The sequence below is a fragment of the Camelus bactrianus genome, chromosome 2 (genome assembly GCF_048773025.1).
Source record: "Camelus bactrianus isolate YW-2024 breed Bactrian camel chromosome 2, ASM4877302v1, whole genome shotgun sequence".
Lineage (NCBI taxonomy): Eukaryota > Metazoa > Chordata > Mammalia > Artiodactyla > Camelidae > Camelus > Camelus bactrianus.
Window position 1 is genome coordinate 95,375,003 of NC_133540.1, and position 12,872 is coordinate 95,387,874.

The 12,872-nt window shown below is 39.4% G+C and overlaps 1 protein-coding gene across 4 annotated transcripts in view; it reads left to right on the forward strand.

Moving 5' to 3' along the window:
* AFF1 (ALF transcription elongation factor 1) overlaps positions 1 to 12,872 on the forward strand; it is a 173,352-nt gene that overhangs the window by 1,283 nt on the left and 159,197 nt on the right. For all 4 annotated transcript variants that reach the window (XM_074346891.1, XM_074346903.1, XM_074346892.1 and 1 more), the window contains exon 2: positions 10,496 to 10,569. In XM_074346891.1, coding sequence (XP_074202992.1) covers positions 10,532 to 10,569 — 38 coding nt within the window. In that variant the 5' untranslated portion in view covers positions 10,496 to 10,531. The remainder of the gene's footprint in view (positions 1 to 10,495; positions 10,570 to 12,872) is intronic.

Consider the following 12,872-nt stretch of genomic DNA (forward strand, 5'->3'; position numbering starts at 1 on the left):
ATTTTGTTTTTTAAAGGGTGGGATAGGGTCCTTTTAGCTGTGTTGGTGCACGTTGGAGGCGGGGGTGGGTGGGGGATTACGTACCATCGAGAAGCCAGACATTTAAAACTTTTAAAGGCGAAAGCGCACGTTAAGGCGAAGATCCAGTGTCCCCTGGGACGGTTGCAAGGTGAGCTTAGTAATTGAGGCACAGAAACCTCAGGCAAGGGACCGGCCTGAGAGTTTGGGGGATTTTGCTTGTGCCAGATTATATCAGAGCAAGGTCATGCAGAAGTGGTAGATGGTAGGGTCTGTAGTGGAACATCTCTCCTGAACCTACGTGGGGTTAGACTTAGTGAGGATGGAAGACACGAGAAAACCTTTGGACTTGAGAGTCTAATTCTGCTCAGAGACTTAAGAATACCTAGGCATGGCCCTGTTTCAATGTTTACTTCCTCTGTCTAATGTATTTCCTTAGCTTGCCTTTCATCTTTAGTGGAAAGGATTCCTTGAGTGAATACTCTGGAAATGAATTCACAGGAGGGTTGAAAATTCTGGATGATTCGCCTGTTTTATTTAAAGATGGTGTCTCTTGCCAGTGTTGGAAAGAATTGTATTTGAAGATAAATATGCCTAAGTGGATGGAGAGAACTGAAGGATAATTACCCAAGAGAATATGAAAAGAGACTAAGAGAAAGCCGGAAAATAGATAACTAGTACTTAAAACTGAGAAGACTAATCTGAATTCAGCTAATTTAGGAGGGAGGGTACCAAAGAAAGTATTTGGAACAGATTTGGTCACTTTAAGACGAAGAGGTATTGAAGAGTGGGACACAACGCTGTGAAAAAAAAAAGATATTGGGGACTTCCCTCCCCCTCCTTCCATTTCTAAATAGAACTTGCAGGAATGATGAGGCTGGGGATGTGAACTCTTTCCTTTCTACTTACAGGAAGAAAATGAACTGCTATACATCAGAGTTAATATGTTTTATTCACTGTAGCAATTGAATTTCTGTAGTCTTTGGCATTTGGTATTTACTTAACTGTGTAAAAATGTGATTTTGAAGACTCATAATGTGTTAATTTAGAATACAAAAATCATCAAGAGACTGAGAATTTATGGCAACAGTAAAATCCAGGTGATTTTTCAACATTGCTTTCTCCTGCCAGATGCAGAGTACACATGCATTTTTTGCCACCAGAAGTCAGTATTTCACTGTGGGGCTATAAGCCAGTATGTAGTTAGACTACATCAAAACTGGCTTTCTCTTCTGTTTCCTATTGGTTAACCGAATTTTGCAACGAGTTGGTGGAACTAATAGCTACCTTTTTTATTGATTAAGATATTTGCTTAATTTGGTTTTGAATTATATTTGAAGAGTACTGTTTAATCAAGATACATATAGGAGTTGCATCTTTATTAGGAACCTCTACAAATCACTGTAGCCACGTGATTGTTTAGTGGAAGTTATATTGCCTTGGGAGTTGAAAAGATGGATAAAAAATAAGCTTAGAAAAGGCAAACTTCAGGGGAGAGTATAGCTCAGTGGCAGAGCGTGTGCGTAGCAAGCACAAGGTCCTGGGTTCAACATCCCCAGTACCTTCATTAAAAAAAAAAAAAGCCTAATTACCTTCTCTCCCTTACCCCCTCTCAAAAAAAAAAAAAAAAAAAAAAAAAAAGAAAGAAAAAAAAAAAGAAAAGAAAAAAGGGCAAACTTGTTTTCCATATTTTTAAAGAAGCAAATGAAAGTTTCCTGCTCAACTCTGTAATTTGTGCTTTTTCATCAAACATACTTGCATATTCTTTTAGGAAGTTAGTTGACTGGTAAAATTCCAAGTCTTGAAATGGCCTTAATGCTTTCACTTGTTAAAAGGTAGAACTAGGGGGGAGGGTATAGCTCAAGTGGTAGAGTGCATGCTTAGCCTACACAAGGTCCTGGGTTCAATCCCCAGTACCTGCTCCAAAAACAAAAATAAAACCTAATTACCTCCCCTCACCAAAAAAAATACATAAATAAAAATAAAAGGTAGAACTAATGTATATATAAGTACCTGGATTGTTACAGCATACATAGGGGGCAGTATACCCTGCCCAGGTCCCTTAGGATATAGGCAACATAGCTGGGATATTCTCTTTACTGTTGAAGCTGTGCACTGAAAGCAGCCCTTCAGCTTGAATTCATTTGCTGACTTAGATATGTTTGTTGAAGCTACAAGCCCAAAGTTCCCCTATTTCAAGACTAGACCATTAACTAATTTTTCAGGAGATTGAGAAAGTGTGTTGGAGAGAGTACAAATTAAGGAACCACTTTTACCATAAATATAAAAAGTTTAGTAAATAAGTTATATTTTTTCATTAAATTATAAATTCAACAGTGATTTCTGTTCCCAAATTATATTGACAGTGGTTTTCTATCAGTCACTTTTTTATGCACAGTAGTAGCTTATTTATTATTTGCTATATTGAATCTTACATTTTATTAAAATCGATTACATAAACCCTGTAAATCCATTTACTAAAATTCTACCTCATTGCAGATGTAAATATAAAGTATTTGTTCTTTGTAGGTACATATCCTTTATTTTTGACTGTATACGCACAAGAGATTATGATAGACTTCAGACCAGGAGACTCAAGGGCCATCAGGGTTGTTAATAGGAGTTTCTGTCTTATGCCTGAGGACAGAGCTCCGTCAGTAGTGTTCTCCAGGGGAAGAAAATCAGCTGATTTTCTTAAATTATCTGGCCCATTTTAAACATGACTAAGGATTTCTAGTTGGAGTGACTTTTTCTTATTAAAAGACTGAGATGATTGTGACACATGGAGCCCAGAGGCATCAATTACATCATTAATATAATATCTCATATTCATTTCTAATACCTTATAAGTATGGGGCATCTTCTATGTGCCAGGCAGTACTCTAAGCACTGGAGGAACTGATAACACCAGATCAAGAAAGAGAAAGAGCCCATGAAGGTAGAGTTTACATTCATGTAGCACAAAAGCTGTTTACCCATGGCTTTCACATGACATATCATTTAAACCTAATTGCAACTCTGAAGTTGGAGTTCATTTTCCATTTTAAAATCAGGAAATTGAGTTGAAGAAGTTAAGTGACTTGACTCTCTGACTCAAAGCCTGGTGCCCTTTCTACTATGGTACACTGTTGATATGTGGTTTCCTGTTTTTCAAGAATTACAGCTTGACTCTCAAATATAAATAGTGTTTCTCTTTGGCTAAGTAATTCTTTCTAATCATTATGGGAATAAAAAGCAGGTATTTTCATTTAACATTCCAGACATATATTCGTGACTCCAAAGGAAAATGTGCAGACCTGTTAAACAGACATGTGGTGTTTGTTTTGCTCCAAATAAAGATTCTTACCTTCCTAAAAACTAAATACAAGGGCTGAGGAGTCATCTCCCTTAGTACTTCAAATCCATTATTCAGGTTATGAAAGGTCAGTTCACATCCCTATGGAAATCAGGATATATCCATACCATTTCCTTCAATCTCATAGATACAGTGAATACATGCAATTTAGCAGTGTTTTTCAAACTTAATAAGCATCAGAGTCTCCTGGAAGGCTTTTAAAGCACATTTATTTCTCTCCCTCCCCCTCCCCCCACCCTGAGGTTTTGATTCAATAGGTCTGGGGTGATGCCCAAGAATTTGCTCTTGTACCATGTTCACGGGTGATTCAATACTGCTAGTTTTGGAATTACACTTTTTTTTGAGAGCTGCTTCAGTATAGCAAAGAATTTTAAAGTTTGATTTCTGAACCAGACAGCTTGGGCTTGAATCTTGGATATGCCACCTACTAGCTGTCAGACCTTAGGCAAATTACTTAACTTCTTGTCAAGAACTGTGAAAGCTCTGAGATTTCACCCTACTTTTAAGCCAACAAGCTAATCTTCAGTTTCATGTACTCCTGGGAAAGGCTTTATTATTCATAATAATGGCTATAGCCAGAGTATCATTGTTTTCTTACACTGGTCCCCTCAGCCCTAGTTTCTAAAGAGGAGAGGTGCGAAGAGAACCAGATGACACCTATAAACACAGCTGTATTAAGGAGAGGAATCCTGAGTTTAGGGAATACTAATCTTTTATAATGGGCAGTAAGCATGCCTTCCTGCCCTTTGCTTCAGAGGGAGACATTATTTTGATTATACTGGACAGTAAACATGCTGCCCTTTGCTCCAGAAAGACACGTATGTTTTCTTAAGGCTCTTCTCTAAAAAAGCATCCTGAAGGATTGTCTAGAATGAAGGCGGTTAGTGCCTCTGCGTAGACACGCAGAAATACCACAGGCCCGGGGATGACGGGCTTCCAACACTTTTCCGTTCCCTTATAAAATGGGGTTAACAATACTGTGGTTTCTCCTTTACTGGGTAGTTGGGTAGATTAAAGGTACTGAGATTTGGCAAGTACTTGGAGCAGAATATGAGAAGTGCTGTATAAATATTTACCATTACTCCTGAAAAAATTTTTTCCCTTTTTATAATGGTAAGTATTGTCTTATAAGATGAAATAATTGCTTTACTGAGGATCCCTAAGTTTGATTTTGTTCTGAGAAATTTATTTAATGGGTCTAAATTCTAAAATGGGGATAATACATTGTGTGATATTTTACCAGTCCATTGGGGAATGAGGCAGAAACACTACCAACATTCATGTGCTCACGCATGTGTCTTTGCCTCCTCAGGTTACACAGAATCACTGACTAATTCTGTCCAGTGGGCTGTCTATGGGAGTTACGTACGGGTATTTCTGGACTGACGCATTTAAGTGGCTCTGTGAGACCCTCCACCTTTCTTTTTTACTGTAGTAAACCTTTTAGCCACATTTGGAGATAGTGGAGCTTCCAACTTGAGTTTTTTTCCAGCTTAGGTTTCTCGATACAGAGAAAAGCTCCCTGCCTACCCCCTCCCCCATATACAGTAGACACAAAGAATAAGCATGAAATAAGTTTCTGTTCTGTCAAGCCCCCGCTGAAACTTTGGGGTTAATTTGCTACTGTAGCGTTACTTAGACTATCCTTACTATATTTCCGGTACCTATAATATCTGCCTACCGTGAGAAATTTGACAGTCAGTTATTTTAAAACATAAGCTCTGGGTCTACATATGTAAAGCTAGACCTGGAGCTTGCATTCTGTTAAGGGGATATAAGCAATTAACACCTATTTATGTTTGTATGTATTTATTTATTTAGCACAAGGTAATTGCAGATGGTAGTACATACCATGGAAAGATAAGGGTGGCCGGCACTGTTATTTTTCCTCCCTGATGCGCATTCCCATTTTTTTGTTGCTAAGAGAACCTTGATTGTGTGTGTGGAATGACACCGTGCCCAGCCTTACGTGATAGATCATGTTTGTTCTCGGTCAGTGGTAACAATTTGTATCCTGATTTACCTGCTTCCCCTGCAGCTGGAGGAGGCCATGTGACCTAGTTCTGGTGTTTAGATAGCAAAGGTTTGGGGAAGGATTTTCCTTCCCTGACAAAAGGAGACAGAGGTGGCTGACACAGCCGCACCTTTCTCCTCTCATCTACCAGCCTGGAGTGTTGATAAGATGTCTGGTTATGGCAGCAACCTTTTTGTGCCATGAGATGACAAGCACAAAGGCAACATGCTAAAGATGGTGGAGCAAAAAGAGCCAGCGTTCCCAACGGCCTCACTGAACAGCTAAAATTATACCAGTAGCCACCCTCCTCTAGACTTGCTGTGGGAGAAGTGTAAACCTCTGATAATTAAGTGGTGGTTCTTGCAGCTAGACACACATGGAGTACAATGGAGTGAGCATGGGTTGGCTGGAGGGCACAGCGCTGCTACGCTGGCAGCTGTATTCAGGGGAAGCTGCTCTGAGAATGTGTCATTGATCTGAGACCTGAATGATGGGAGGGAGCTGATGAGATGGGGGATGCGTACTTGAGTTTGGGGGCAACATCAGAGCCCCCTAGAGAGAGGATTTGAAGTAGAGAAGAGATAGTTGGAGAAATCACATTCCATTGTGGATTTCTAAGCTTGTGGACTTCGTGTGGCACTGGAGAGCTAAAGGAATTGGAGGTGATCAAGTCATTTTGGGGCCCTGGGAGATTATGAGCTGCTTGCGGTAAATTTCTGGAGAATTCAGATGAAAACAGTGTATGACCCATGACTCATTCCTGACACTTTGCCAGTTACCAAGAGACTGTTATTCCTGAAGGGTATGTGTGGAGAAGGGGAAGTGGATCTGACTAGCGACTACTGACCAGGCGGGGCATCTTCTGGCCTCTGGATCGTTATTTTCCTCATACTCCCCTTTGGAAACTGGGTCGTGGTCATGGGGCTTTGAGATCTGCTTAGCACTGTTTGTCCAGTTGAAAAGCTTCTCTAATGTATGGCTTGTCTCAGATATGTGCTTTGGTTGGCAGAAAAATAACCAGAACAACCACTACAACCATTTATTGAGTGCTTACCATGAGCCAGGCATTGTGCTTGCACACATTTTATTGAACCCTCTGACAACCCCATGAAGCCCCATATCACTGATGAGAGGCTGAGACCTTGGGGAAGAACAGTGATTTCTTGATTTTCGTATAGCTGATAGGTTGTAAAGCAGGCCTTTTAACCAGCATATCACAAAGATTCCTAAGAGCAGGTTCCCCAGAAATACATGGTTGGCAGCACTTAATGACCTAGAACAGAATATTTGAAAATATCCTGAATCATTTCTTGGTATTCTTCCTCCTTTTTTTTTTTTTAATTGTAATTATATAATTATATATGTGTATGGTGTGAGTGTAAGACTTAAAAAAACAAGAAAAAAATTTACTTGAAATGTTTTACCTGCTATTTTGGGAGGAAAAGTAGTTTGATATACATGACATTTTAATTTCTGAATAAATTTGCATTGCAAGAGGCTGGAAGGACTATAGAAGGGTCACTTAGATAAATCTGGCAGGGTGCATGCCTACATGAAATTTAGTCTGCTTCAGTTACATAAAATGTAAGATAGACATTGCTGACTTAAATAAGAACTGCTGTGTATTGAGTGCTTTTCATATGTCAGTGTGCTGGACGTTTTAGTTAGCTGTGACAAAGCACTCTCCTCAGTAACTCTGTAAAAGAGGCTGTTTTCCATTTTACAGATGGGAGCATCACTGAGGCTGGTAGGGCTTAATTTGCCCAAAGTGGTCACCTGTCTCCCTTGAACTTACTTTCTGTGTGTTATACAGCCCTGCTCTGTCTTTTAAATAGAGCCGAGTTCGTATCTTCCCTGCTTGTTTTAATGGAAGGACTTTAAACTGCCCCCTCATTTATTATTCTACTTTGTCTTTATAATCTTGTGACAGTGATATAAAAATGTATGAAAACATTGGGAAGAACTTCTGGTTTCAATATTTATGATCTGGGACATCCATTCCCCCCCCCCATCTCCATATTTAGAAAGAAAAATGTTTACACAGGTAATAAAGGATTCATAGTATGCATAATAAAAGATGAAAGTGCCCCTTTCCAGAGAGTGGTTGTGTGCGTGTGTGTTATATGGGTATGTGTTATGCATAAATATAAAAAGAAAGCATTTTCTTTTTAAACAAATTGGCTCACATTGTACATTTTGTTCAGCATCTTGTTTGGAGAAACCTATTCTTTTTGATGCTATATTGCATCTCATTATGATGTATCATAATTTATTAACTATTTCTGTGTCGGTAGGTGTTAGGTGGTTACCGGTTTTCTTGCTATTATAAACATTTTATTGCACAAATCTCCTTGTACAAATGTGAGTATTTTTAAGAAAGTCTTTGAAGGAGACATTAACTGAAGCATATACTAGTTGCCTTTCTTAGCAGCGGTTTAGGGTAGTAACTTCCTGGCTACAAAAGATCTCCAATCTAGCCTAACTAACCTTGTATCTGGGTTGCACTCCATGCAGCTGTGCAAATCATATGTACATCATCACCCAAGCAAACTTCCATAGGCTGAATCTGGTCGTTCCTGCGAGACTTAAAGAGTCAATAATCTGGCAATGCTGCCTCCTTGCCCCTGACTCTGTGGGAAAGGATCAAGCCTCCATGCAAAGTTACGAATTTGAATTGTGCAGACGAGGCACTGGCTGCATGGAGGGGCCAGATTCCTCAGAGAATATGTCTTTCACTTTGTACTTAACTCATCTACCCAAGAAACCAGTAGAGAGACCCAGGGATTCAGCTGACTCCTTTAGTCTTGGACTCATCAGTTTCTAGGACCATTAAAAAAAAATAGGCTGTCTGTCTGTCTGCCTGCCTGCCTTCCTTCCTTTTTTTTCTTTCCTCCATCCCTCTCTTCCTTCCTTCCTGTCTTTCTTTCTCTTCCTCCCTCCCTCCATTCTTTCAGCAAAATTGAATGGAAGGTACAGGGCTTTCCGGTAGACCTCACTGCCCTCCCCCGGGCTCCCCTATAATAAGCATCTCCCACTAGAGCGGTTCATTTGTTACAGTTGATGAACGTCGACACCCAGAGTGCTAGACCCTCGTTTACTATTCTCTGCATGGCTTGCTCCTCCCTTCCTTTAAGCCTTTGCTGAAATGTTTCCTTCTCTGACCACTCTGTGTAAAATTGCAGCACCTTACCTCCTTTCCTCTCTGGCACTCTTCGCTTTTCACTTTGTTTTTCTCTATAATACCTTTTAAAATCTAACGTCTATATATTATATGTCATCTTTGTTCACCTCCTGTAGTTTGTAAACTCAGTGATGGCAAGTGCTTGTTTCCTTCTCTCTCACAGTAGATGCTCAGGAAATATTTGTTGGCTCAGTGAGTAAATGAGCAGAACAAGTGAACTCAGGACCACTCTCTCAGGTTGGCATCCCGCAACAGCCCAGCCTGCCTCCTGCCATAGTACTTTCTCATTCTCCACCAGTGGGCCCCGGGGAGGCTGCTGTTGGGCTGCAAGTAGATGGGGCATCTTCATTGGAAGGGTTGTGCTGGGGACAGCCATCGTGGACTCTTGAGAAGACTTTACAGTGTTAGGAAGATTAATGCCAAAATGAATGCCTACTATTTTATCGATCACTTGTTGTGTGCCAGCCCTGCAAGTCAAGAGGCAAAGCGAGAGAGCATGGAGGTGGGGGCGGGGAACAGTGAGATAGAAGGGTAGGAGGAGAGAGAGAGAAAGTGAAGTTGGGGAGGAAGGCCGGGTGAAAGGAGGGTAGGAAAAGAAGAGCAGGAAGAGAAACAAAAGTGTTCGAGAGAGGGAAGGTGAGACAGTAACAGGGTGGGGGTGGGAGGGAGACAATTGGGGTTTGAATTGGAGAGTTTAGGAAACTTGTCTAGGGCCACTAAGCTGGCTGGAGGAGTATCCTACTCCGAAGCATGTTTGGCCCTGAAAATTTCAGAGCTCTAGTGTGAGTTTAATTAAAATGTTTGTAACATCCATGTTGCATTCTTTTGGGGGAGGAGATAGTGACAAATGAAAACATTGTGGTCAGCAAGTCAGCAATTTTAATTTCATGGAAAGAGAGAGATAAAAGACGGTATCAGGAGTCCCAGTAGAGCTGAAGGACTCTCATTTGGTTTTTCTCCAGCGTTAGGCAAGAAGTGTAACAGTTAGCCTCTTAAACATAGCAGGCTAGCTAAAATTGCTACAGATTAAATGTCATGTTTCCATTTGTATCAATTAGTTTATTAAATCTGTGCTAAGATAATTTAGTAACATACCCTTTGCCTTAAGGATGTTTGAAAAAATAGGAACTATTTAAAGCAAGTTAGGATAAGAGCAGTAAATTCACAAATACATACAAGGAAGGGAAAAGGAAACAGCTGTTGATAGTGTTGACCATAGAGAGCTGGTTTCTAGAGATATACAAGATAGTACCAAGGCCATCTGCCCAGGTTGGATAACAACGTTTTTTAACCAGTACTATTTTGAGAGAATGCTCCAGAATTGCTTTGGGGATTAAATATCTTTTATGAGTGGAAATAAAATCGAAAACTTGCCTCATCGAAAATTTGGCCCACTTTTTAAATTCAGTGTTGAATTCTTATGTGATGATTAACTGTTCATTTTCTTTCTCATCCATATTATTTTACCTTTTTTCCTTTTGATTATAGTGAGGTTGTTAAGACCACTTGTTACGTTAGGCAAACTGCATATATATACTTATATATAAAATGGACTATTTAATATACGTGGTATTCGTATGTACCTTGCAACTTTAATGTTTACATGAAATGTCGTTTTCAAAAGGGCTTTACACAATGCTTGGCACAAAGTAGACACTGGGGAAATGTCACTTCCTTTCTTCCTCCTCATGATAAATTTGTGCACATTTTTCCCTTGCTGAAATTGCTTTGAGTAGCAGCCTTAAAATTAAAAGTGCATTTGCCCTTTGCTATATGCTAGTCAGTGTGTACATGCAACTTGGTAAGAAACATTCTCTTATTCAAATAAGAACTCTGAATTCTGTCTCCAGTAAGATTTCTTGCAGGTCAGGTGTACCGGTGAGCTTACTTAAGGGCTGATCTTCACAGGTTGCTGTTTCTCTTTCAGATGAATAGACTCATCGCTTTCCACTGACTGGCAGCAATGGCATTTACCGAAAGGGTCAACAGCAGCGGCAACAGGTAACCGTGAAATCCATGATTCAAAGATGTGATAATATTTAATTTTATAATCTGTTTTTCAGAGAATAAGTTTGGTCCTTTTAATTTTTGTGACTTATGAACTCTCTGGTGCAGGAAAATATGAAAATTTGTTTTCTCTATGTTAAATCAAACCTGTTAGACTGGCTGTATACTTTCTTTCAATCTAGTGCTCGCTGAGTCTCTTAACTAGTTTCTTAACATGTGGATGTTAGATTAGCATCCTAATTCTGTGTTCAAGGTACTGGTCCATATCACACTGATTGGGAAAATGTTCGCAATTCAGCTTGTGCTGAAACAAATGTCATGATGAAATCTGTCGCATGAGAGCCTTGAATCAGGGAATTCTGTCAGTTACATTTTATGACTTTCACGTCTTTCCCTCCAACTCTGTACATAAAGTTAACTGCCTTGCATATAGTACACAGTCAGGGTTGGTTGAGGGGAGTGTATTTACATTCTGAAGCAGTTATTAAGAATAACTTGTTTGATACCCAGAAGGAATTCTTAATATCACCGACCAGTTTTTATTTATACTATGAGATATTCAAATACATATGAAAGTAGGAGACATTTTTATCGAGTAATAGATGATGGAGACTGTAATTCTGGACCATCCTGATGCTCTCCTACTGCCTCTTCCTTTCTGGTTCATTTCGGAAATCCTTCCTGTATTCCAGGTGGTCCTGGTGATCCTGTTGTTCAACTTGGTACACTCTCCTCCCTCACAGAGAAAAGCGTGTAATCCAGGCTGCGGCAGTCCACATTCTGCTAGAGCCAGAGGGGAATCTGTTATCATTCGTGTTTTTTTTTTTTTCTTTTTTTTAGGCTTGTTCATAATATTCGGTTCCACATAAGTTTTACATTTTTATGTAGTTAAATGTCTTGTCTTTTATGGATTCTGGTTTTGATTGTGCTTAGAAAGGTCTTTCCTACTTCAAGATTGTGAAAATAATGTCATGTGTTCTCTGCTGGCACTTGAAAGGTTTCGTTTTTTGCATTTCAGTCAGAACTTGTAAGCTGGTGGCCAATGGGACAGATCTGGTCAACAGATGGGTTTCATTGGGCCCCTCACAGTGCTCTAAAAAATATATATCTGCCAAGGATTTTTACATGACAATCTAGACTCCTATCTTCTCTTGAAAAATTTAAGGTTGAACAGTGTTGGGGAGCACTCGGATGGAATTGAGTAGTTACTGCTCTTTGAGAGAAGGTGTGAGCTTTCTAATTCAGAACTTGTCAAGTGGTGTGCCGTCCGTTCTTTTCAGGTGAGCAGAGATGTTGCTCTCTCCAGCCAGAACTCCCAAACTTCCAACTCATTCCCTCTTGCAGACACCTGCTTTGTCAGCTTGCCCCAGAGAGACCTGATTTAAAGAAAGGCTGGGAAAGCACGGATGCCTTCTGGTTCACCACATTTTTTCCCACACAGCCGGATTGACACACCTCAGCTGCTTCGCCCTCTTGAGACCCATTTTAGATCTTTGACTTTTTAGTATTTTGATCTCTCTGTAATTAATTTCAGTGTAAAGCGTGTGTTATAAATCTCCATGTTAATAAGAAAATGAAAAGGTCTAGGGATGTTAGGGAGCCCTCTGTTTTTTAAGCAAAAGGCTAGCCAGTTGTTTCAACTTGATTTATTAAATCATCTGTCTTTACTGATTTGAGTGCTATGTCCAAATTACATCACATTTTTGAGTTTATTGTTGGACTCTTTTGTTCCTTTGATTGTCTCTTCTGGCAATGGTGCTATATATTTCATTGTATTTTAATAGATCTTAATATTCACGCAGATTCTTTGTCATTTTCATTTAGAATTTTTATGGCTCTTCACATCTGATTACATTTCCATGTGTGCTCTGAAGTCACTAGTCATTTTCCCGAAAAATTATTGTTGGCAGTTGAATTGAAGCCCCTTTGATTTAATCAATTGGATGAAATTCTGTAGAATATTAAATCTGAGTCTTTCTACAAAGAAATCTAAATACCAGATAAGTGAAAATTTGAGAGGATGAAAAAATTTTTAATTTCACTTCCAAGATGTTTTGGAGGTATGATTTTTCGGCTGTTTTCTAGTTACTGATATTGCATCCAGGATAATTTCTGGTAGAAGAATCAATTATAATAGTTAACAGTATTATCAGTGGCAAGATTAAAAAGATATTTTGTAGTCTGTTATTTACATACATTTTCCATTGTTGCTAATTATTAAGTTAGGATAGATAACTGTGCTTTGTAGTAACTCTCTAGCAATTACAGAGCTGTTTTTGTTGTTTGTTACATTTTCT